The sequence below is a fragment of the Zeugodacus cucurbitae genome, chromosome 2 (genome assembly GCF_028554725.1).
Source record: "Zeugodacus cucurbitae isolate PBARC_wt_2022May chromosome 2, idZeuCucr1.2, whole genome shotgun sequence".
Classification (NCBI taxonomy): domain Eukaryota; kingdom Metazoa; phylum Arthropoda; class Insecta; order Diptera; family Tephritidae; genus Zeugodacus; species Zeugodacus cucurbitae.
The window spans coordinates 84,993,904-85,018,525 of NC_071667.1; the positions used below are offsets into that span (position 1 = coordinate 84,993,904).

Genomic DNA, 24,622 nt, shown 5'->3' on the forward strand with positions numbered 1-24,622 from the left:
TTCATGGACATATATATCTTATTCGTACCAAGAAAAATCACAGAATAGAGTTGCCACAGTTAATTTTCTGACATGATATTAAAAATTATCAATTAAACGTTAAAGCTGAATTTTCTTAACTCCCGTATGCGTTTGAAAAATTGTAAGGTATTTAATATTTAACTTGCGTATTCAAATCATATAACGCAGGTGTAAGTTGGACAAATAAGTTGAAAAAAACATGTATTTCTTATACATACAACCAACGCTTAAAAAATTAGAGCTTTGCAAACGAAAACTTCACAAAAGATGAATAATTTCTACTTTCGTGCGGTTGAGTACGTGAATAGAAGCAGCAATGAGAAACTATTATACGTACGCAATTATTACTCTGCGGTCACTAATTATAAGCATTCCCGATTTGAGTAAATTCAGCATACATTTTTTCGAATAAATGACTGTTTAAATAAATTTTAGTTTAAAAAAATGAAATAATTACAATTAATGGAATTGCCACTGATGCACGTAAGTTTCACTCACATTACACATCACTGAGCAGAGTTGCTTCTTCTATGGAGAATTTGTAGACATAATGTGGGTATTTAAAAGAGAAGTGAAAAGGATAACTAGATGGTGGTATTCAGCACGTGATTTAGCTATTCAGCATAAACCGAAGTGGTGTACGAATAACAAATTTTCGAGTTTGTCTCTTCCGGCCATTACAACAGTCAGTACGGCTCGCCACGAGTCTAGAAATTTGTGTTAAATCTTTAAAAAGTAAAGTTAAACAGCTTGAATTGCAATATTTAAAAGTTTATATTGAAAGTATATTAGTGTACGCCTGCCAAATAGCTATTGAAATAATAATTTGAAATGGCCGACTCAAAGAATAATGATGTTGAGATGAACGGTGAGGATTTCTCCAAAGACGTCACCACAAGCGAAAATGAGAACGGTACCGGCACCAATGGTACAAATGGAAACGCTGACGGTCAATCAAACGCACGGGATGACGACAGGTAAATTTATAGATATTATATTTCCTTATAGATTTTCATACAAAATATTTATTGAAATATTGAATCAGTTTAGAGGTCGGTGTATAATTTTTACTATCTGAAAGTGAGTTTTTCATAGTGTTACGTAAAACCTCTGTTATACTACGAGATATAAAGAAAGTAGATTGTCAAAAGGGTAAGGCGAATTGGGGGGAACTATATTTTCTGTATGGCATACCAGAATCGTCTACCTCTTTGTTCAATCTGTTCGAGGGTGTGTGTGAATATTATTTGTTGCCTGTTTTTGCGCGTGTGTGTGACTGTACTTCGTTATGGCTTCAGCACTTTTATGGGTACATTTCACGTATAATTTGTTTTTACCTAGAGCGCTTAAAGTTAATTCAGTTGAGATAAACTCGTAGGTGTTTTATACTAAATCTATAGATATTGGTAATAATAATGTCGGATGTATACAACAGAACAAACAGGCGCCCCAACAATTTACTCTAAATACAACTATTTCATGTATGTATACTTTATCATGTTGGAGTACGTCGTTTGTATGTAGTCACATTTTTCATTAACATTTAATTTTCATAAAGATTGAGGTTATGTGTTATTTTTGCTTACTTGTGCATTAGAGCACGCTTGGCCGCAATTTTCTCAGCTCTCTTTTGCACTTTTATTTACTACCTATACTAAAATCCTCTTTCTAAACGTGTTTTTAAAAATGGCGGCCCAAAACAAAAGCAAAAAATCCATACTTTTTCTACCTCTTCGTCGTTCTTGAAATCGGGCAATGCCGGCGTTGGCGCGCTTTGTGAATGTGAATGTGACATGCCGGCTGAGCTATTTTATATCAAGTGGCTTCTAAATTGTTATTGTCGATATATGACATTTTCAAGCTATTTCAATGTTTTAAAATATCAATGGTTTGTTATATTTTTCAATGATATTTCGACAATCGCGGGAGTTTTCAATTGCATTTAAAATTACATTTTTACTTAGAACGCAATAATTTGGACTAAAGTTCGGACTTTTTTTTGACACATGTAGTGCCAAAAATAAACGCAAGTAAAGTAAAAATATATTTTATAAAATTGATATTTCTTTTTTTTTCTCTAATACATGTATATTAAAATTCGACAACTTTTCTGAGGAATGATATCTTAGTTATATTTTAACTATATAATGTGTGTTTGTATAAAATACAGTTCCAATAAATAAGTGTTTCATTGGAATTGATAAATTAATTAAAAATTTATAATGTTTGTTTGTGTTATAAAGAATTAGCCCACACAAGAAGATAACTACCATTGCATTGAAAAATAGATACATACCTTTGAAATGTTGGTTTTTAAGATTAGAAGAACAGTTGCCATTTTCTTGAACCTTTTTTAACTAAATTTCGACAAACACAAGTTATGCGCTACTTCACTTCAAAAGTAATTTTTTAATTGAATATTTTCGCAGTTTTTTAACAATAGTGTTTGGGGTGCGTTTGTGTTGAGGTTTAATGTGAAAATGTTCTGTATACATTTAATTATAGTGAAATCTTTATTTGGTTTATGTGCTCATAGTGAAATAGATTTGTATTGCAGTTCGACTTTCTCGGTGTATTTCAATATTGCAAAAATTTAAATGTTTTTTCGCTATCAAATAAAGTGGTTGGATATCTGGCAAAGTTCGATTAGAAATATATAATTGAATGTATGTAAGCAAAGTTTTTCACGCTGTAAGATTTCTGTCTTCGAACTAATATTAATTTATTCTATAAGTTTTTAATGATCCCTATGTATTATATATTCCGAATATGAAATTTTTATACGCCAAAATTTAGTAAAGTAGTTGATTAACATAAGTATTTGAAAAGTCTTCTATATTTTAAATAAATAAATTTTAATAAGATTGTGTAAAAAGGTCAAGATGCAAAAACAAATAAAAATTATTTCTAAAATTATTACAAATATTTGTTTTCTTCACTTATGCGAATGAGTATTATGTAATCTAAAATGTTCGTAATGAATTCATTATTTTAAGAGAGTATTTGCCAGAATCCAATCAAGTGCCGCCAGAGCTTCTCCAGTTTTTGGGCGAAATTCAAACGTTTGATTACCAGTTGATTAAGATACTTTATAAATGTAAGAGCTTGAATATATCGGAAACAGTTCAAATTTAAAATGTTAATGTGCATATCAATAGATTCAACCGTAAATGTAAATGTGAATTGAAAACGATCGGAGAAATTAAATAATAAAATATGTAATATTATAAGAGCAATGACTAATGGACTAAAAATATTTAACTACTTTTGTCTAATTTAACGCGTCACGGATGCTGTATACATATGCAAATATATGAATATATTTATATATATCACAAACGTAAAGAGAGCATGTAAAATGTTGTTGCGATAGGATAACAATACCCTATTTTCCATCATTGCTTTCCTGTTGTGTTTGAGTGAACTAATCTTGTTCCTCTCCGGCAGGTATTGAGTGATGAGCATAAACAAGCCAATTATAGCTACACTTATGGAAATTCCTGCAGATCAACTACAACTCACTATCACCTTATAGTAACAATACCAGCGGTTAGCTTAGCAACGGCATCAGCATGTGATCACGATAAGGATCAATTCTGACGATCTTAATGGAAACATGCCAATCTATGAAGTATTTATATTATACTCAATAGAAAGTGAGTGCCTCAAGTATGTTGGACACAAAATGCCTAAGATGACAACACGATTCCATTACTCGGCAGTTACATCGTTTGCTGGTCATTGGATTCCTCGCATCAAACGTGGCATTGTGACACCATTTACGAGAAACTTGTCGATGGTATTTATCTATGAAATACAAAATAGAAGCAAATTATACAAGATACACAAAATTAACTTTAACTTGAGAAAATTGGATTACCATGATGTACTGTTAATATTTTTGAAGTGTTTATTTAAAAGTGTTTTCTATTCTATCTGAAGTTAAATTGAAATTTCGTTAATTGTTTTATAATATTTTATCAATATCTATAATCATTAACTTAAAGTATCAAAAGAGAGTATTAACATTGAAATTATTACAATTATTATATTACGCATAATCGCGATATAAGTATCATTCAATTTTATCGGTTGTCTTTGCTGGTTTCAAAGGGTCGATTCGATTATAATATTCAGTGTTGCAGTTTTGGTCTTTTACATAAAAAATTTCTTTGAAGTTTTGTTGATCGTTTAACGTGCAATAATGTAATTTATGAAAAATGGAAACAGAACCTTTGTATTTCATATCTTTGGAACTCCATTCATTTTTAATAATTAATTTTAACCTAAAGAGATTTAATGGCTCTCTGCCCTCTACTCGCAGAAATTTGGTGAGTTTGTTGTTATTTGAAGTGTCCGAATATAAAATAATGAATATAAAACTATAAACCTACTATTATTTTAAATGAATCAAATTAAAAACTTATTTTCCAAATTTTTTTTTAAGTAAACCTTTATATTTCGAGTGCAACACAATTTATTTGGACCACATAATTGTAATATGTACTAATCACTTCTTTCTCGTCGTTACAGAAAACTTTTTGTTGGTGGTCTGAGTTGGGAAACTTCTGAGAGTAAGTAGAAAAAAAGTAAAAAAAAAATCGGTTTGAGTAATGTTTTCATATGTAAATTCTTTTTACAGAGGAGTTGCGCGAACATTTTGGCAAATATGGAGAAATCGAAAGCATAAATGTGAAAACAGATCCACAGACAGGTCGTTCACGTGGATTCGCTTTTATTGTTTTCACTAGTACTGAAGCTATTGACAAGGTACACGCCGCTGGTGAACACATTATTAACAATAAGAAGGTCGACCCAAAGAAGGCTAAGGCACGACATGGCAAAATATTTGTTGGTGGCCTTACAAATGAAATCAGTGATGATGAAATCAAAACATATTTCAGCCAATTTGGCAATGTAAGCATAATTAACACGCTATTACCATCGATTATTGTCTAATGCATTATTTTATTTTCAGATTGTCGATGTTGAGTTGCCATTCGATAAGCAAAAGTCACAGCGTAAAGGATTCTGTTTCATTACATTCGACTCTGAACAAGTTGTAAATGAGCTGCTGAAGACGCCTAAACAGAAAATTTCCGGCAAGGAAGTTGATGTTAAGCGTGCAACACCGAAGCCAGAAAACCAAATGATGGCTATGCGTGGAGCTCGCGGTGGCATTCGTGGTGGACGTGGAGGTTTCGGACGTGGAGGTAAGTTAATTAGGAAATTGAAAAACATTGCGTTTGTTTTATTATTTATTGAATATAAATAGTGCGAAAAAAGAAATAAGATATAAAAATAAATAATTGATCAAAAATTATATTTTAGGTTATCCACAATGGCCAGGTCAAGGCGGTTATGCTCCATATGGTGGATATGCAGGTGGCTATGATCCAAGCTATGGCGACTATTACAGCGGGGGCTATTATAATGGCTATGACTATGGATACGGTAAATACCAAACACATAGCAATTTACAATCAAACTCAAATTATAGTTATAATAACCCTACCGGTGGTTATCACCATAAAAACAGTAATAACTACCAACAATATAAATAAGAAGAATTATTATATAGAAATCGATTTCATTGCTGCTTGAGTAATGAAAAGATATGCGATATGCAGTTAAATGCATATCAATTGTGTGGTGTTATCTCAAACTGTAAGACTCAAGTCGAGATACACCAGTTTATTACTCAGCGCATGATACACACTATACACAACATACAATTTGCAAACGCCCTCAAACTAGTTTCGTAAAATTTTACTTTCAATTACGAAAATGAGAAACAAAAACAAAAACGTAATTATAATTAATATATTCGTAGTTATATTAAAACAAAAACAAAAACAAAAAAACATTGAATTAAGATGAAAAATTTAAATAACTATTTGGTATTTGCTTTCACCTTTATTTTACAAATATATTTGTAGAGTAAAAACTATTATGCAAAGCTTTTATTGTTAATAATTATTACATTTAAATTTGAAAAAGAAAAAACTAGTTAATACGAAGAAGAAGAAAAATACGTTTACAGCAATGTACCGGCTGCGCTTTTGATATCAGCGCGCCATTTTGAGTACTTGCACCTAATTAACAACAAGTAAGGATGTGAATAAAACTGACGAAGAGTGTAAAAACAAACAAACAAATAAATTGCTTCAAACTCGTGTGTATATTTATATACGTATGCATGTGAAACACCAAATACTTTGCATATGCATATATGAGAACGAAACAAACTCAATAACTACGTGTTAATAGATTGAACACTTCGTTGTTAGTCGCTATGAGAATTTATGAGTAAGAAAGACCAAAGTAAATGAAAAATATTCACTGCTTAGCAAGCAAATAAATACCTCCAATTGCCTTATTAGCTACACAAGATAAGAGAACTGTCTTTCACCTATAAGTGCCAAAAATAACTGAAGAACAACAAAATCGAATGAAGCAATGTCTGGTGAACGCATTAATAAAGCAGTTCGAATGAGAAAATAATTTTCTTGTAGTCTTAGTCGCAAATAAAATATACTTTTAATTCAGTAGTAACTCATCAGAAAGCTGCAAATTCTTTTTTATTTTGCGTTTCGGCTAAGGCCTAACTTGACAATAATTTTTTTCAAGTTTCTCTTCTCACACGCATTAGCCATTCAGTTGAGCGCGCGCCTATGTGTAAGATGGCAAAAATGGTTTTTGGTTGGAGATTATTCTAACCAATGCGCTACTAATAATGGCTGCTTACCTAATAATCAACAACACAGACAAGAAATATAAAAATAAAACTCATGATTTTCTTTCGACTTTTGAGTCCAAACAATAACAGAGCGAAGAAACAAAGAAATCTTCCCTTTTTTCGTAGTTTATATGTTATTATTTTAACAAATTATTGTCCTTTGGCGTGCGGAGACCGATGATATGTGTGTGACAACATATATGTACAACAAGGTCCACCACATGCCAGTCGATAGTGATGAATATATTTTTAGACGCATATATTTTCGTATGCAACTATACATACAATACATATAAGTACATATATTTTTATTGAATATATAATATGTATAAACGCTATATACATATAATTGTTATATATATGTATATCTTTACAAGCATACTGTTCTATATGGTATTATATAGACTGTTTGCAGGAATGCAAATAAATAAATGAAAACATCCACAGCGTTGGCGTTTTAAGCCGTAAAAGGTATGAACTATGCGAGGAGACTGGTTGCTGTGCAACAATAATCCTTACCACCCAACCATATCGATCGGCTGGCTGGATAGATAGATAGATTGCGTGTATGCACTTCGGGCGGCGCTTTGTTCTCCAGTTACACATACATATTTATAATAATTTTATTGAAAATCGAAAATGTTAAAGATTTTTAAACAATGCATTTTCGTGATCTCACAGGGATGTTTCTGGGGAGACAGTTAAGATCATAAGGCCGCGATTAATTATAAACACGCATACACACATTGAAATCGACTACTAACATCTGGTAGTATTTCTTTTATTTGCTATACCAACGGAACTTTGGATATTTCAGAACAAAAATCAGATTTCAAACATCATAAATAGTAAACTTGACTTAGTTTTCAAAACAAACCGCAAACATTATCCATACGGTACAGAGTTTTCTAACCAACTCACATGGACAATTTTGTTTAAATAGCATTGTTGAAATTTAGCATGACCGATTTATAACGAAACCGCTGCCTGGTGAATCGTCCAAATCGAGCGAACTCCAGGTTTGTTTTATTTGAATGCGCAACGGCGGCGTTAGAATATAATTACAAGTTGTTACAATTTATTGTGTTTTGTGAGAAACAATTTTCGAAGGAAAAATTAGAGCAAATTTTATTGAGACATATACATATTTAACATATAATACACACACTTCGTCAATTTTAAAGTAAATGTTTTAAAAATGAATTTTGTTTGTGAAAAACTATAGACGAATGCCATAGCGTAACTTTTATATGAATTGATAATGCTTATGCAAGTCGACCAACCGAACAATGAAGTTGGACATTTTTTCTTTTTCAACATTTGACAAAAAAAAAAAACACTCATACAACTAAGCAATTGCATTTAATTAGGATACCCTTAAAAATTTGTATAAATAATTTATAATTTCTTGCGAAGGAATGGTGTTATGCACGACTTTCGATTTGCAAATTAGTATATGGTGGTGTCAAAAGTGAAAATGAAGCGCACACACACATGGTATATTTGCGTATCGCTCAAATGCTGTAGCCACTGTAAAACCATTTGGCAATTCCAAATGAAGGCAAATTACCAGGAAGATGTGTTTCATTTTCATTTTGACCCATGCAATTTTCAATGTTTCAATTCGTAAGATATATTTTCTTCAAATTTAAAATTAAATTTATTTGTCTTAACCTCACTTAAACAGTTACAGAAAAAGCAAAAAAACGTAAACATTTGCATGTTTCTCAGTGTTAAAAACTTGTGCAAATACACGAGCCAAAAATATATCTTCTTACCCATGTAATTTATATATCCGCCTTATTTTATTTAAAATATATATCTGACTAAATGTAATTAATAAAATTAGTAGAGAAAAGGCAGCACTAAAAGTTGGAGTGTGCGAGACTAATATATATTTATGTGTGAAAAAGAATTAATTGAAAGAAAAAAAATCTGCAATAAATAGCTGCTTCTTCAACCTTTCGTGTCTGCCTTGGTTTAAAAGTTATTCATTATTTGTAATTATTATTTGATTGATATTTTTAAATTATATTACATTACATTTTTCGTAGCACTTACTAAATGCGTTGATTGAAATCTTAATATATAATTTATACCTAAATATATATCTGTGAAACAATCTAATGAAAAGATAGTATATAAAATAACTTTGTAATACCGAATTTTCTGATGTTTCGCCTCACACCACAAACCTATAAGATATATATACCTTATACCAATTACCGAATACCGAATACTACTACTGAAACAACAAACTAACTTGATACTTGATACCGTTTGCCGCTCGCTTCAATTACCAAGTACAAACATATTTCGAAAATCTCACCATTGTGATGAATGAATACTGCTGGGTATTTAGTAATGGCGACACAACAAGCTCACTTTTGAATGACGGCAGGACACAAACGACGGCTAACGTTGGCAGCAGTAAACATGAGAAAACATTGTTTTCCAAGTGAGTTCCTCCAGAGACAACCTTATTTTCTTATTATGCTGCTGCCAATGACTACAAGTTTTTATGTTGAAGAGTTGCGAATAGAATTGTAGCGTGTTATATAAGAATTTTGAATTTTTTATTTTAGTTTTTTTCTTTTGAAATCAGTTCATAACAATGTGAATTTGTGAAACATAACTAACACTTGAATATCTAAGAATATATCTATATATATATATATATATAAAGATCGGTCAATAACATTTTTCTCTTTTCTTAATTTCTGATTAATTGTTTTGTTTTTTTAAATATATTTCAACTGAATTAAATCAAATAATACTATATCGAAAACATGCGTAATAAGTAACTACAATCAATCAAGCACTCTTAGCAGTTTTTTATTTTGGTTTCTTAATTCACATATTAATAATAATAATTGTAATCGAATTAGAACATACATTTTTTGTCTTATAATATAAAATTTAACTATAATTAATATTTAGTAATGGAAAATCTGGCACGTTTTGCATTAGTTTAACGTCGAGTATGGAATTAGTTTTACACTTCATAGTTATTCACATATTTTTAAAATACAAATTCAATACTTAGAAAAGATAATAATTATATAACATAAAATTTGCGTTTGCGTTTTTGTTTTTCTCTGTAAAATTTTACACTAGTAATAATTTAAATCATAAATATCTTAAATATCTTAAAACAAAAAATCAAAATCAAAATTATCAACTATATTTGAAAGTCCCATGAGTTGCATATGTATGAATTTCTAATATTACTTCCAAAAAAAGAAAACAAATTAAAACGCCGACGACGACGACGAAGAAGATAAAAGCGAGTGATGAAGTGAATTATTGAAGTATGAAAAAGTAAAAGTGTTTTTGGTGAGGTGAGACATTCAAAACACAGAAAAGCAAGTAAAAGCAAGCAAAGCAGATATATTGAAATAGACGAAAATCGTTTCGGTGTTTAATGGCAAAAAAAAAAGAAATGTAAAACATGTAACATGTAAGAACCAACAACTACTACACTCTTTTGGCAATACAAATTTGTTAATATTTATTATTTGCTAGACGTTGATACGTTTCGTTTTCACTCTAAATGATAATGATTTTTGCCATTGGCATTCACCGAAGTGCGCTTTCGTATATAAAATATGCTAGTATAAAAGTTTTGCAATGAAAATACTGTGTGTGAAAATGAGGTACCTTATATTAAAAAAAAGAAAAGAAAAAACGATTTATATATATGTTAAAACATATGTGAAAATTAGAGACAGTTGTAAAGAAACAGCATTTTGAAACATGTAAACAATTATGCGACGACGCAGCACATTTTTCTCTTACTAACTAAATGCGAAATTGTCGAAACAATCGTAAATTTATTGGCGGAATTGAAGTCGCTTACAAGAAAGGTTTGATGATAAACGCTGCAAATTAAAGGGTTCGGTTTTTGATGAAAGCATTGAAAGCAAATTGTAAGCTTTGTAAAAATAACTAAGATTGTGGCAAGTTTATGTTTAGAGCCGTTTTGCGCTGATGAAAGAAAGAAAACCAACCACCATACAAACATCTTCTTAAAAAAAAAACCCGAAATCCTTTAAAGTTATTTCAAAACAGCAAACATTAAAACAAAAAATAATATGTAAATTAACATTAAATCAAACTAAAGTTATATGAAAGTCACAAAGCGTATATAAATGGACCAATTTGCAGAACGTTTAGAAAACAACATTACTCAATTGAAACACAATTGCAGGCGTATATAAATAATCTACTATATATCTACATACATAATTATATTAACTTGCAACATTATAATCCAAAACGAAAAGCAAATAAAAGAAAGAAAACTAAAAACCACCGCTTTTCTTACTTATGATTAAATGAGTGTGTTTTCCTGTAAAAGTTGTGGTTCTCATCTAGCTAACTACTGTTATGGATACCTCTGCACAATGAGGCACAAATTACATACAACACTTCGTCAATCACTCGCTTTTCTTCTTTCTCACCAATTTGGCGTTGGCGTTGGCGTTGGCGTTTTGCGTTGGGTAGCATTTTTGCATCTTTAGGTGGTAGGTAAGTTCGGTTTCAAAAGTACAACGGTTACATATGCCTCGATCCAAACTAGAGTCCCAATGGCTTTACTCGCGTCTAACACCAAAGTCCGACAAAGAGTACAATAAGAATAACTAATTTTCGTCATTAAGCATATTTTGGTACTATTTTCAGAGATATTGAAAATTACATTTATAATTCAATGCGTTATACATACAAGCAATATTTTGTCTAAATGAAGAAACACTTTTCAAATATATGTGTGTGTACCTTTAGTATGGTATCGTTTTGAGATACTCTAGATTTTTGAAAATGATTTTTGAATTGCTCTCATAATTAGTATATTAAATATTAAATAACTGAATATTCTTTTTGTCTCAAACACAAATTGAACATAAAATTTCAAACTACCGGCCAACAACTATACAAACAATGAAAATGCTAACGCACTGCATCATACATAAAACTAAAACGCATGTTCAAACCACAATTTTCTGAAACCAATTCAAATCAAATGAAATAATTGTAAAGATTACGGCTACGGAGGTGGTTATGACGGCGGCTACGGTGGCGGTAGCGGCGGCGGTGGCCGAGGTGCCGGTGGTCCACGCGGCGGTCCAAAAGGTATTCAAAACAAAAAAAAACAGCAACAATTGTTAACTATTTCCAAGATTAATTTTCGTTTTTTTTTGCTTGCCTACCATAGATTTTTTTATACATACATACATCTCCAACAAAATTTTGTACCAAAATTTGTTAATTGAAAATCCAAACGAAATTTTTAATGACACACATACGTTGAACATCGGATCTTTCCTTTAAATATTACAAAAAAAAAGAAAGAAATAATGATTTCGAAAGATTTGGCTTTTAAAAACTAGTTGATATACATATTTTTATTTTACTTACGAAATTCAAACTCATTTTATCCTATGTACATTTATTTGTCTTCCATTGCATCATTTCCGGTGTAACAAAATAACAACACTTAAATATATTGCATACGATGTGTTTTCCACACCCACCCGGAACTGGTGCAAATTAAGCTATATAACCACAACATAGTGGCGTATTTATTACAACTTAAAATAGCTTTTGTTAAGTTAGTTGTTTTCTGTAGTTCGAAACTTTGGCTAAGTTCCCTTACCACCCACCCCCCTCGTTTCTACCCTGTAGCGCATGTTGAATCGTATTAATATTGGGTTCGCGTTGCCAACTCTTGGCAATTATAAACACCGTTTTGCACAGTTATTCATTTTCTCCATTATATATTTGTATTATTCATCAGGTGCCGGCGGTTATCCTTCGGGAAAGCAAAGAGGGACAGGACGCCAGCCCAGACACCAGCCCTACTAATCATGTTCGTTGCAATAAGTTGATAATAATAAACAAGCGCCGGTATACTAAAAACACAAAATCACACACACACACAACACGAACTTAATGCTTTGATTAAGTTTCTACCGATCGCTTGGAAATCTTCCATATAAACGAATGTTATGATTTCTTTTGGTAAGTAAAAAATGTGTTTTGAAATAATGATAAATGCTACTAGAGAAACTCGGTTAAAATTAGTACGTTTTTATTTTTTTGAACATTTTTTTATTATTTTTATTTTTTTTTTACATTTTTTTATTATTTTTTTTATTACTTTTATTTTTTTTTTTAATTTTTTTAAATTTTATTTTTATATATATTTTTTTTATTTTTTATTATTTTTTATTATTTTATTTTATTTTTATAATTTTTATTTTTTAATATTTTTTTTTAATTTTATTTTTATATTTTTTGTTTTTATTTTTATATATTTTTTTTATTTTTATTTTTTTTTTAATTTTTTGTCAACGCTTGATAAAACATATTTTATGTCTGCAATGTAATATATCTTTGCCTTATATCTTTTGCAGCGTTATATTTAACATGTCCCACGCACACACACCACCTGAAATAAACACCACTCCGCAGAAAAGCAGTGCTGACAACATCCCATTCGAGCAAAATTGCTCAGAAATCGTATCACAAATCTCATCTGTTATCGGCACGGTTTAAACAATCGACATCCAATTAAGTTCGCATGTGTGTGTGTGTCCAAAGCCAACAGCCAATGAAAAATACACCGGCCTTTTATTTTTTACCCCGAAGTGCAAGCAAAAAAGTCTACTAATTCAGCGTTGCATTCAGTGCAGTGTCAACTTAACAACAATTCAGCAATCAATAGTTTATTAGCAGTACTTTTCAGTAGTTTTAGATCATATATATTACACTTAATCTTATGTTACCTAATATACTTACTTTAAAATGGTAATTTTTTATGCTCTAAGTAGTAGTTGTGGTATGTTATCAGTTAGCAATTTGTAATTATCAACTCAGCCCTATTTTAAAATGCTATTTTTTCCTTACCCACGCATCCCATCCACACACACATCCATATAAACCGTGTGCACACAATATGCCCCACTGCACGTAGATACATATACATATGTACACACGTACAGTTGGCGGCATTTGCTTGCACACTTCATCTCTACATACACATACATCAAATTGTCGCTCAATTCGTAATAAAGCTGTCACATTGTCCCTTGATAGCGTTTATCTTTTTGCTAGTATACATAACGTGCGTTATGTACTATTTTTTATACTTATCTATACTTACTACTAATGTCTAAAAATAAGCGTATAACTGAAAGAATGGCAAACAGCAACAAAATAAACTGATATCAAGTTATGCTTCAAATATGCAATGAGTAATGAGTACTGTGAAGAGAGTAGAGTGAGTGTTCTAGTGTGTGGTGAGAAGATTGCAACCATCACAACTAGTACAACAAATGAAGTCAGCATTCATAGCAAAGGAATAAAAAAAACACACACACAACAACAACAAATCCACCAAAATATTCGACTTAAATATAATTCAACTAAAGACAAATTATGTATGTACAGTTACAGCAGTTACATGCATATCCACATAATACAATACATATAAATACATAAATATATATATATTTATTCTCGTAGTATATATATATATATATTATATAAAACACAGAACAGCAATAACATCATAAAAGAATTTATATATTTTAATAAAGATCTAAGAGAATAATTAAAACAGGAGTGAATGTAATTAAAAAAACACTGTTGGGCGTCGGCGGCAAGTAAGGGCTAATACTAACGGATTTTGTATATGCGACCAAAATAGTTTTAATGTGAGCACATTGCAATTACAGTACATAAAAATAATTAAATAAACTGATGGAATTTCCTTCCTTTAAGCCATTGCGATTAGAGACTATGGTGTGGATATGTGTCCATACACATGGATTTCGAGCGATTTCAGTTGGGTTATGGCAGGCTACATACTTTGTACTTTAGCAATGCGCATAAAGGATGGACAATTTGTAGACTTTGAAAGGAAGGAGAGTTGGTTAATAATAATAAGAAATAAAAAATAATTATTTTACTGTACTAAATGAAATGAAAAAAAACGAAAAAACAAAAACAAAAACAAATTTCAATACAATACAAATACGCGTATAAAAGATGTGTGTATGTGTGGAGTGAGAGCATACGAGTACCAACTGAATTTAAATAGTTATTACATGACTTGTTAAATTGCTAACACTGTAATGATAATGTTTATTCATAGATCTATATGTATGTACTCTATCTTATTCAATCAGAAAACAAAAAACAAATACAAATACAACAAATACAAGTTAATTATAAAACAGGAACGGCAAATAACTAATTGCAACAAAAATTACAACCTTGAATAAAAAGATATATTATTATAAAAGAAAAACTCAATGTACAAAATAACAAATTGTCGGTGTTTCATTTCGTGGCATAAGTACGCATGTATGTATTTGAAATTCAAACACCTGAGTAAGTCGTTATTTCGAAAACATTTATTTTCTCAGAGTGGTTTAACATGCGGCTAAACATATTTGACATAGATATGAGACTCAGCATTAGCACATACCAACAAACGAAAATTCACACACACATCTAAGAGTTCTAGATTTTTTTCGTTTTTGTAATAATAGCGCTTGTTTTCTAATAATTGCGCTTGACCTGCCCCGTTTGGAATAGAATGTCCAGCATATTGAGGAACTCGCGATATTTGAACTCCAAGCGTAGACCTAATTGGAAACGTTAGAATTTTATATATTTAAAATTATAATATCTCGAAACTAGAAGGCTTGTTTAAACTTACCGCGTTGTAAGCCGAAGCATTTGTAGACCGCGTCCAGCTCGCGACTGCTCACGATGTTGTGCATATCGCGCACAGTTAGCGCACGCATCAACTGGTTGCGTGTTATGGTGCTGCAGTTCTCGCGATCAAAGTCCTGGAAGACCTGTTTCAAATTCGAGATTTCGTCGGGCTTACGTGCCAACTTCATGAGCGCTTGCGAGCACAGCGTGCGCTCTTCGAAATTGAGGAAGCAATCGAAACAGTCCAGATTGGCCAAGTGTATCAGGGGTACAGCGGTCACCTCTTTGTCGCCCATGGAGGTTTCGATTTCAATGAAGATTTCGTCTAGCGCGCGACAGAAGTCACGATAAAGCACACAGCAAGCGCGCTTCGGTGAGCGGAAGCTACCAAAAAACAATTAGAAATTAATATAAACTAGAAATTAAAATCGAATATAACGGTTTACATATTGCTAATCGCGTTCGATTCATCAGCTGTTAGCGCTATAAGTGCGTTGTCTAAGCCGCGCTTGAAGTCAATCTCGAGTATGTCACCCTCACGATGACGATCGTAATCCTGCAGGAAGTCGATAATATTGATGCTGCGCGTTATTGCCTGTCGTTTAATATTCGACAGCAGTTTGATGATATATTCCTCGGTGTAGTTGTCGCCGACACTCTTGCTTGTTGCAGGGCATTCTGTCTTGAGTGCCTCTGGATGTGGTTTCAGCTTAGGTACAGCGTACTCGGCGGGGTCGGCATGTTCGAGGAATTTCGTGTAATTGAATCCCAACTCGTTTCCATAGCGTGCCAGCAGTGCATTAAGCTCATTATTAGAAAGCAAAATGCCGTTAGTGAGAAACACTTGATTTGCTTGATTACAGCCGACATGTCCTCGGTTTAGTCTAGAAGGGTGAGAGCGTGAAAATGCATTATGGAATGTTTATTAGGGAGGATACCACATACTTGTCGTAGTTTCGGAAGAACGGATGCAGGTGCAAGCGCCGATTACGTATGCGCATTTGTATGCGTTGCAAAGCTTCCTCGCAATAATTGCGCATAACCTCCTCGGCGTGGTCCCAGTCTAAAGCGCCATCTCTGGGCATATGCTTTATGTAGTCCGGTGGCGATTGCACTTCCAGCAAAGGCGTTTTCTCCAGATGCTTGATAGTGAACACTTTTTAGAAGAATAGACAAGCTTTGATTGAGAAAAAGTAGAGTATAGAAAGTATAGTAATGGTAAACCTTTATCGATTTCGTCCTCAAACAAGCGCCACATAATGCGATTGGTATCGATCGGATCTATATAGCGTGTAAACAGCATTCTCATATCGCGTTGCGAGAGATACTTACGCACCCCGACATTGTCTAGGGCGCGTTCAAACTGATTTTTAGTTATTGTGCCCGTGCGAAGGTGATCGAAGCACTCCAAGAATTCCTTCACTCTTATGCGGCGCTTATGTATGAAGTTTTGTATGCAGAATATGAGGTCGCACACATCTTTATACTCCTTTGGGTGATTGCAAAGATCAGGGAATATTTTGAATGCCACTTTAGTACCGTTAATTGCGGGCAACTCGGAGAGTTCGAGATCAACCAAACGACCGGGAAAGTCTTTGATGATTTTCTAGTAAGTTGTGATAGATGTATTTAAAGCTTTTACTGTTAATCTTCAAATAAACTCACCATTGCGTCGTCGAGCAGATTATTTTGTTTTAAATAATCTAAAATATTTTGTATGTGCCTTATGAAGGCAACATAGTTCACAGTATACGAATCCTTGATATAACGTTTGAGCAAAAGCAGAAAGTCATCATCGGAGATGGGAATCTTCATGAAGTGTAGAACCCGTGAAAAATGTGCGACGGTCACAACACCCACATTCTGTGAGACCTAAATAATGACAAGAAGACACAAAGCCAAAGGCTTAAAACATACAAAATTCCACTTCAACCATCTCCATTTTGCGAAACTTACTATTTCATAATCTTGGAAATACGGAAACAGTGGCAAATTGCTAAATTGCGCAATTTTTATTAGAATTAGACATAGCCGACGTCGATCTTCAGGTCTTGGTATAACATTAATATGCATTGGATCGTTCCATTCCAGTCCGGTGGCCAAATCCTTTTTGTTGGTCGACGCAGCTGCAGTAGCAATATATACAAGAGCATTGTTCAGTTTTAAAGTCCAACTTGCATAATTCCTAATGCAAGGTACTCACGTTCTTGGCAAACCACTTTGCAGAATTGCTTGTAGGCTATACGGCCATCGCGCAGACGAAAGTAATCCGTCACCTCACGCAGCTCGAACTCGGAAAGTCCCGCAACATTTTTATACTTGCCCAAAATGCTGGTGAAGAGCGAATCTACAAGTACAATGTATTAAGCAAAAGAAATTGTCCTTTGATATTCTCTTGATCTCACTTGATATTAAGCCGGTGCAATTTGGATCATGCTCCATGAAATCGGCGCAAATGTCGAAGCCATAACGGAAAATCGTTGCTTGAATTTTGCGGCAAGCTCGCCATATTTCATTCAAATTTAAATTTTGCTTTGGTTTAATTTGGAAAAAAAGTTTGTATCAATTTAGAGAAACGAAATATATCTATGAAAAAAATTTATCGCCCTTACCCTCTCGTCATCCTCCATATTTTAAAATTTTTACAATTTTTTGCAAATTGAATTTTGTATTTTTTATTTAAATGTAGAATAGCGGTATTTAATTTTCTTTATGCATACAATTTTTCACATATAAAATGTAAGTATGACAAAAAGAACGCTACAAAAATTTGTTTGTGGAAAATTTTTTCTTTGATTGAAGTTCTTTGAAAACTATTCTGAAGTTGAGTTATTGGACATATTAACCTTAGAGTTGTACACTCAAGTAAAACAGTGAAGTATTTTTGAGGAGTGCCATATAAGGCATGAATTTGGTTCGCGATGTCGCCATTGAGTTAACACAACTCTAACCTTCGAACTTCGTAAACAATCTCAAGTCATATTGATGAGATATGAGGTTGGTTGCAAAGTACGTACTTCGCCTTGAAATCATTAATATTTCGGATGATATTCCGATTCGTCCCCATTTTAAAGACTTCTTTTTAGTTCTAAACGTTTTAATAATTTAATTTAATTACTAGGTAAAGCTCCTTTTAGTTTAGGAAATATAAAATAATTGAGGTTTTGTCTGAAAGGTTAATTAAGTGGACTATACTTTTTCATAAAAGGAAAAGGTAAATGTAGCTGAAATATTCACTTTAGAGTCCATATGATCATACTAATGCTAGAGGAAGGTATGGTCACATTGTAGTTTATATCGGTCTTAAGTCAATCGGAAGGTCGCAAAGAACAATATTGTATAAATGATGATTGAGAGGTGGTATGGGCCGATTTCATCTATATAATTATGATTATTGGTATTAACTAAAGTGTGGTAAATCAGCTATAACCTCGCTTTGACATTATTAGTAAGAGAGTTTTCACACAAGTTTGGACTTTTGCATTTTGTACTCACCTGTTTTACAAAAGTAAAAGCTTTACTCTTCTTATATGATTTTTTTAAGTTCGTACTCTCATAATTGCAGTTATTCTGTTACACGTGACTTTTCCCCATTATGATATTCGTTTAATATATATACATATGTATATACCTATATATATATAAGTACAAACGATTTTTTATGATCTTTTCTGTCGAGATTTTAATGGCAAAAATGATAGGGCGACTGTGACGACTTTTAATAGCAGCATTTTAAAACAATTTAATAGTGTGGTCACGTACTGGAGTTGATGTCGCTTTAACGGAACTGCGAGTGGCTCCTGCAATTTAAAAGTGAAATGCAACCACTGAATGTATTCAACATGTGACCTGCAGGAAATCACGAAAATGACAAAAAAATATATATATTTACATCTGAACTGGTAGCACTTCCTGGCTATATACTACTAGTGCCATGTTTTTCATATGTTTAGAGCTTCGCTATGTATATAATATTGTACAGGAAAACTGAGGGAGGTGAGTTGAATGCATACGAGGGCTGCTATATATATTTCTGGCCTAATAATGAAAATAGGAATATTTATCAACGAAAATGGTTTTATTGTTTTTCAAAATATGCTCCATCAAGATTTAAACAGTTTTGCATGCGCTCAAACCAATTTTCGAAGCACTTTTTTTGAGCCTTTTTTTGAGCGATTGTCAAATTGGGGATCCAACGAGAACAAACCTTTTTTACGGCCAGGTGGTCATGCAATATCGAATGTATGCTGGTGGGAGAAATGCATAGGCATGCCTCTATCTGAAGGTATGTTATATGACGGTCTTGCATTATCAGTTCACGTACGGCATCGATGCTTTCTGGCACAACGGCTGTTTTTCGCGGAATTCGTCTTTGAGCGAGCGTCGGCCACGACTGAATTCGTTGTACCAGTTTTTCACAGTGCTATAGGATAGTGCTTCATAGCCATACAAAGATTTTAGTTCATCGATGTACTCTTGTCACGATAATCCACGTCGAAAGTTGTGAAAAATGATCGCACGAAAATGTTCACGAGTTAATTCCATTCCCTGTAAATAAAACAATTCACGATTAAATGACAAAACGTTCTGAGTGATGTTATGCTAAAAAATGTCAAACTTTCCAATGGAAATGTCCGATTTCACCTGGCAACACTTAGTGTTGCCTAGGCCAGAAATATATATAGCAGCCCTCGTATATGTATATACGTATGTATGCCGATATATAATTCTGTGCTGTAATCCGTTTGTATGGATGTAAGATTTAAGCTGCTAAGAACATACTTTGATTCATTTGAAAGAGCAAATCTACTTTAAGACTCTGTAATTATCTTAGTAGAATAACATATGGTTTCAAAACTTGTAATTTCTTAATTTCCTCATAAAAATTCAAGAACATGCTTACTGGTCCGTTGACTCAGTTTACAAGTTGGTAAAGTTATATATAACCTATTTTGAATTTCTCATTGCTCTCCGTGGATTGTTCCACTTAACCCAACTAGCATTGCGGTGCTCTCTTTCTTATTTTTTTTAGATTAACGAGGGAACATATATATCTATATTTAAACGGTTGATTGACATTTTTGCCAAATTCCTATTAAGCAAAGGGTGATTTTTTAGACATATGGTTTTCAAGAGGAAATATAATAAATGTAATGCATATCACTTAAGGTTATGGTCAAGAAATTAGCTCTATTATAAAAACGAGGGTTTGCCATTATGTTTTAAAAATAATTCGGGAAAGTGATCGCCGTGGCGGGCTTGAATAAATTCCAGCCGAGAGATAAACATAATTGAGTATAAATCAAGAGACCAAGAGGAAGAGGATTGCCTTATTGAAAACCGCACGTCTAAAAAAACACCGGTTAGATATGGTGTAAATCAGGTACCTCATTGCGTTTGCCAAATCCCAAAAGGCGAAAGAACACGCTGGAAGAAATGTGCGCTGACAATTGTTTATGCTAAAAAATGGCAACGTTTTCGCGTGCATTTAGTATTTCTGTGCGTGCAATGAAATTTCATTTCAACATTTTGAATATTCTCTCTTTTGAAGGGGGCTCTTGCCACGGCTTTGGCGCTGGATATAAGATAAACTTGCAACGCATTGAAGCAAGTAAGCAGCACTTTTATGCATTGTTGCAGTTCGGCGCTGGCGAACGCCTTGCTGTGGTGAATCCGTGGAGTTGATCAGCTAAGCGTGTAGGTGGGCTTGTAAGAGCGAAATCCGAAGGTTTTTCATTTTCTCGCACAACTGATTGGCGCTGGCATGACGATGGATTGAAAATGAATTGCGCTCGTTATCGCTTCTTAATAGTTTCTCAATGATTTTTTCACAAGTTGCGTGATTCACATTGAAAATTCCGATTTTTCGCACACTTCACCTGCAACGCTCATGAAATGCAATGAAATGAGAAAAGCGAAAGCGCAAAATAAATTTGTGGTCAATCTCAGTGGTCACAGTGCGAAAGGAGGGGTTGTGCGGGAAGCATGATAATGTATGAATGACGTAAACTACTCGGCATTGAAGGGGTTTAGTGCTGCGCGTAAGGGTACTTCAGGTAGAACTCACGACTTTTCCCTCAAGATCTCAAGCGCATTCCTTTTTTCTTTAACTCTCAACGTTAACGTACGTGATTGCAGTTAAAGTGAAGTGATTATGCATTAACGAAGATAATGTTAACCAAGAAAATAACAATCTTATTTCCGACTACGGACAGCTTGAAGCAGAATAAGCAGAAAGCAAATCGTTTCGAAATGTTTCGCTCATTCAACAAGCACTTAAAGCACAAAGTACTCGTAAAGGGTGATTTTTTAAGAGCTTGATAACTTTTTTAAAAAAAAAAACGCAAAATCTCATCGGTTCTTTATTTGAAACGTTAGATTGGTTCATGACATTTACTTTTTGAAGATAATTTCATTTAAATGTTGACCGCGGCTGCGTCTTAGGTGGTCCATTCGGAAAGTCCAATTTTGGGCAACTTTTTCGAGCATTTCGGCCGGAATAGCCCGAATTTCTTCGGAAATGTTGTCTTCCAAAGCTGGAATAGTTGCTGGCTTATTTCTGTAGACTTTAGACTTGACGTAGCCCCACAAAAAATAGTCTAAAGGCGTTAAATCGCATGATCTTGGTGGCCAACTTACGGGTCCATTTCTTGAGAAGAATTGTTCTCCGAAGTTTTCCCTCAAAATGGCCATAGAATCGCGAGCTGTGTGGCATGTAGCGCCATCTTGTTGAAACCACATGTCAACCAAGTTCAGTTCTTCCATTTTTGGCAACAAAAAGTTTGTTAGCATCGAACGATAGCGATCGCCATTCACCGTAACGTTGCGTCCAACAGCATCTTTGAAAAAATACGGTCCAATGATTCCACCAGCGTACAAACCACACCAAACAGTGCATTTTTCGGGATGCATGGGCAGTTCTTGAACGGCTTCTGGTTGCTCTTCACCCCAAATGCGGCAATTTTGCTTATTTACGTAGCCATTCAACCAGAAATGAGCCTCATCGCTGAACAAAATTTGTCGATAAAAAAGCGGATTTCACATTTCGAACCGAACACTGATTTTGGTAATAAAATTCAATGATTTGCAAGCGTTGCTCGTAAGTAAGTCTATTCATGATGAAATGTCAAAGCATACTGAGCATCTTTTTCTTTGACACCATGTCTGAAATCCCACGTGATCTGTCAAATACTAATGCATGAAAATCCTAACCTCAAAAAAATCACCCGTTAGTACTTGCTCTGAATTGTTCTCAAAGTTTTGCTTTAACATTGAGCAAGCGCTTGTCGTAGATCATTTTAATTTCCTTCAACTCATCTCACTTTATAATTAATTGCACAAAGGTTGAAAAAATTGACTCCACCTTAATTTACGCGCGTCTGCTTTCATCTGCAATGTTTCGCCCCCAACAGTTTTCGTTTTTGTTTTTCACTCTTGACAAACGTTTGTTGTTGTTATATATGTATGTATATGCGATGCGTGCTGTATAGCCCTTAGGTTGTTGTTCCCTTTGTCTGCTTCTTATTTTGACTGGGCGCGTTGACACTTGAACGTAATCTGACCATAAAATTCATGACCAGCTGCATAAGGTGGGAGGGTCTGGCTAGTGCTATGTCAGAATAAATTGTTTAATGTTAGCATAAGTAGAAGAACAATAAGTATAGGGTGCTTCAAAATGTGCATTACAGTTGCCATTTCATCCATATCTCACTGAATTATCAAAATTTTTGCTCAATGACCGTTACTTTATATTAACACAAAAACAATTTTCCCTTGGGTATAACCATAACTCATTCTGATTTTTTATAAGGAATCCCTTTCTTGAATCGGCGCATCCTTATTGGAAACCCCTATAAACTTACATTTCATAGTAGTAAAGACTCAGTAACATGAACCGGGTTTAGCATCAGAGAGCGTTCTTTTTACGTGAAGTTGGCACAGTGTGACAATTGTCCAATTTGCTAAGAGAAAAATGGAGCTTTATTATATTGTAAAAAACTATTTTTACTTCAAGTTGAAGTTAGTTACAGACTTCTACAAATAAATTCAGAATTCCGAATCAATACAAATATAGCGGTGGTTCAGCGCTGTAATCCAATTCTCCAAATAATTTTCTCAAGAAAACATTTAAGATTCTCAGAATTCTCATTTCATCCACTGTGCAACGCGCTTTAATCCCTCACCTTCCGTTGTTCAGCAGCGTCTTTGGAGCAGTATCCTCACTGTTGCTATTGTCGTCTACCGCCCTGGCTAGCGGTGGCTGTCATCTATTTTAATCTTACGCTAATGTAGCGCAAAAATAATTACACTAACAAAATGCCATTGAAGCTTCAAAGTACTGTATATTAGACAAGAAGAACAAGCATTTCACTAACGCTCTTGTTGTTGGCTATTGCGCTTGTTTGTTGTACATTTTATTAGCATGTTGCTCGTTAATCATCTGCGTATAGCCACCAGCGAAAGAAACAGAAGCCAAACAACCAAAATTTACGTATATATGTATATATGTAGCTCTTTGAAAGCGGCGTCAGCTTCAGACACGGTCAACACCACAACCACTTATAGGTATGCCACCAGCTGTTTTCCAGCTCATTCGTTGCTTATAGACTTCGTCTTGGCAGCAATTTGTAAGGCAGTTGACCAGCTGGAATTGTTATACACACGCAGCATGTTGCAGAGTGTAGAATAGTTTTGTTCCAGTAACGGTTGATTCTGATACTAACAAAAATAGAGCTAGATCTAGGGTTGTATGTAACTGAATGATCGGAAAGACGAAGCTAGACCTGAGGTTCTTATATGAGTAAAACTGAGATGGCTCCGTGAAGCTTGTCACACATGTTCCCGGCACTCTGTGTGGATTCTTAGTTCAGATGCGTGGGTTAGCACGTCAACTGACGACCACCAGATTCCTACGCTGTATGTTTCAGAATGAAATTTTGTATTATACAAGCCTGAAATATTTTCATGACCTTTCTTCTTACACATTACCATAGTTTCGGCCACATACGTACTTAGCACTTCCTTACTTATGAATTTTTTGTTGTTATTGTGTTTGTGGCACAGTTTCTGAATTACGTGCAACATTAAGTTTACAAATTCTCTCATGTTAAGCATTTTTCGTGCGAGGATTATGAC

General features: G+C 33.6%; 2 protein-coding genes across 3 annotated transcripts; one reads left to right on the forward strand and one right to left on the reverse strand.

The window, feature by feature from the left end:
• Nucleotides 1-675: 675 nt before the first annotated feature.
• On the forward strand, nucleotides 676-13,583 carry LOC105218134 (RNA-binding protein squid). Of its 2 annotated transcripts, XM_011193519.3 has the most exons (8): nucleotides 676-998; nucleotides 4,555-4,595; nucleotides 4,664-4,938; nucleotides 5,000-5,234; nucleotides 5,353-5,475; nucleotides 11,801-11,893; nucleotides 12,558-12,781; nucleotides 13,177-13,583. In XM_011193519.3, the coding sequence occupies exons 1-7, from the start codon at nucleotides 853-855 to the stop codon at nucleotides 12,623-12,625; spliced, it is 981 nt and encodes a 326-aa protein (XP_011191821.1). In that variant the 5' UTR covers nucleotides 676-852; the 3' UTR covers nucleotides 12,626-12,781; nucleotides 13,177-13,583. The 2 variants fall into 2 exon arrangements, with proteins under 2 accessions (XP_011191821.1, XP_011191830.1); XM_011193528.3 differs by lacking the exon at nucleotides 11,801-11,893 and having other exon boundaries at nucleotides 677-998.
• On the reverse strand, nucleotides 13,176-18,294 carry LOC105218125 (uncharacterized). Its single transcript, XM_011193507.3, has 10 exons — nucleotides 18,100-18,294; nucleotides 17,893-18,019; nucleotides 17,691-17,834; nucleotides 17,444-17,613; nucleotides 17,153-17,359; nucleotides 16,712-17,093; nucleotides 16,433-16,643; nucleotides 15,934-16,371; nucleotides 15,489-15,871; nucleotides 13,176-15,414 (listed from the first exon to the last, which is right to left on the reverse strand). The coding sequence occupies exons 1-10, from the start codon at nucleotides 18,115-18,117 to the stop codon at nucleotides 15,329-15,331; spliced, it is 2,166 nt and encodes a 721-aa protein (XP_011191809.1). The 5' UTR covers nucleotides 18,118-18,294; the 3' UTR covers nucleotides 13,176-15,328.
• Nucleotides 18,295-24,622: the final 6,328 nt, after the last annotated feature.

Excerpts from the sequence above, each read along its gene's own strand:
- LOC105218125 (XM_011193507.3), bottom strand. Across the intron at positions 17,835-17,892 it reads TTGCACCGGCTTAATATCAA|ATTCGCTCTTCACCAGCATT; the intron begins GTGAGATCAAGA and ends TTGTACTTGTAG. Across the intron at positions 17,094-17,152 it reads ATCTGCTCGACGACGCAATG|AAAATCATCAAAGACTTTCC; the intron begins GTGAGTTTATTT and ends ACAACTTACTAG.
- LOC105218134 (XM_011193519.3), top strand. The coding sequence starts at position 853 with ATGGCCGACTCAAAGAATAATGATGTTGAGATGAACGGTGAGGATTTC. Across the intron at positions 5,235-5,352 it reads TGGAGGTTTCGGACGTGGAG|GTTATCCACAATGGCCAGGT; the intron begins GTAAGTTAATTA and ends ATTATATTTTAG. Across the intron at positions 5,476-11,800 it reads TGGCTATGACTATGGATACG|ATTACGGCTACGGAGGTGGT; the intron begins GTAAATACCAAA and ends ATAATTGTAAAG.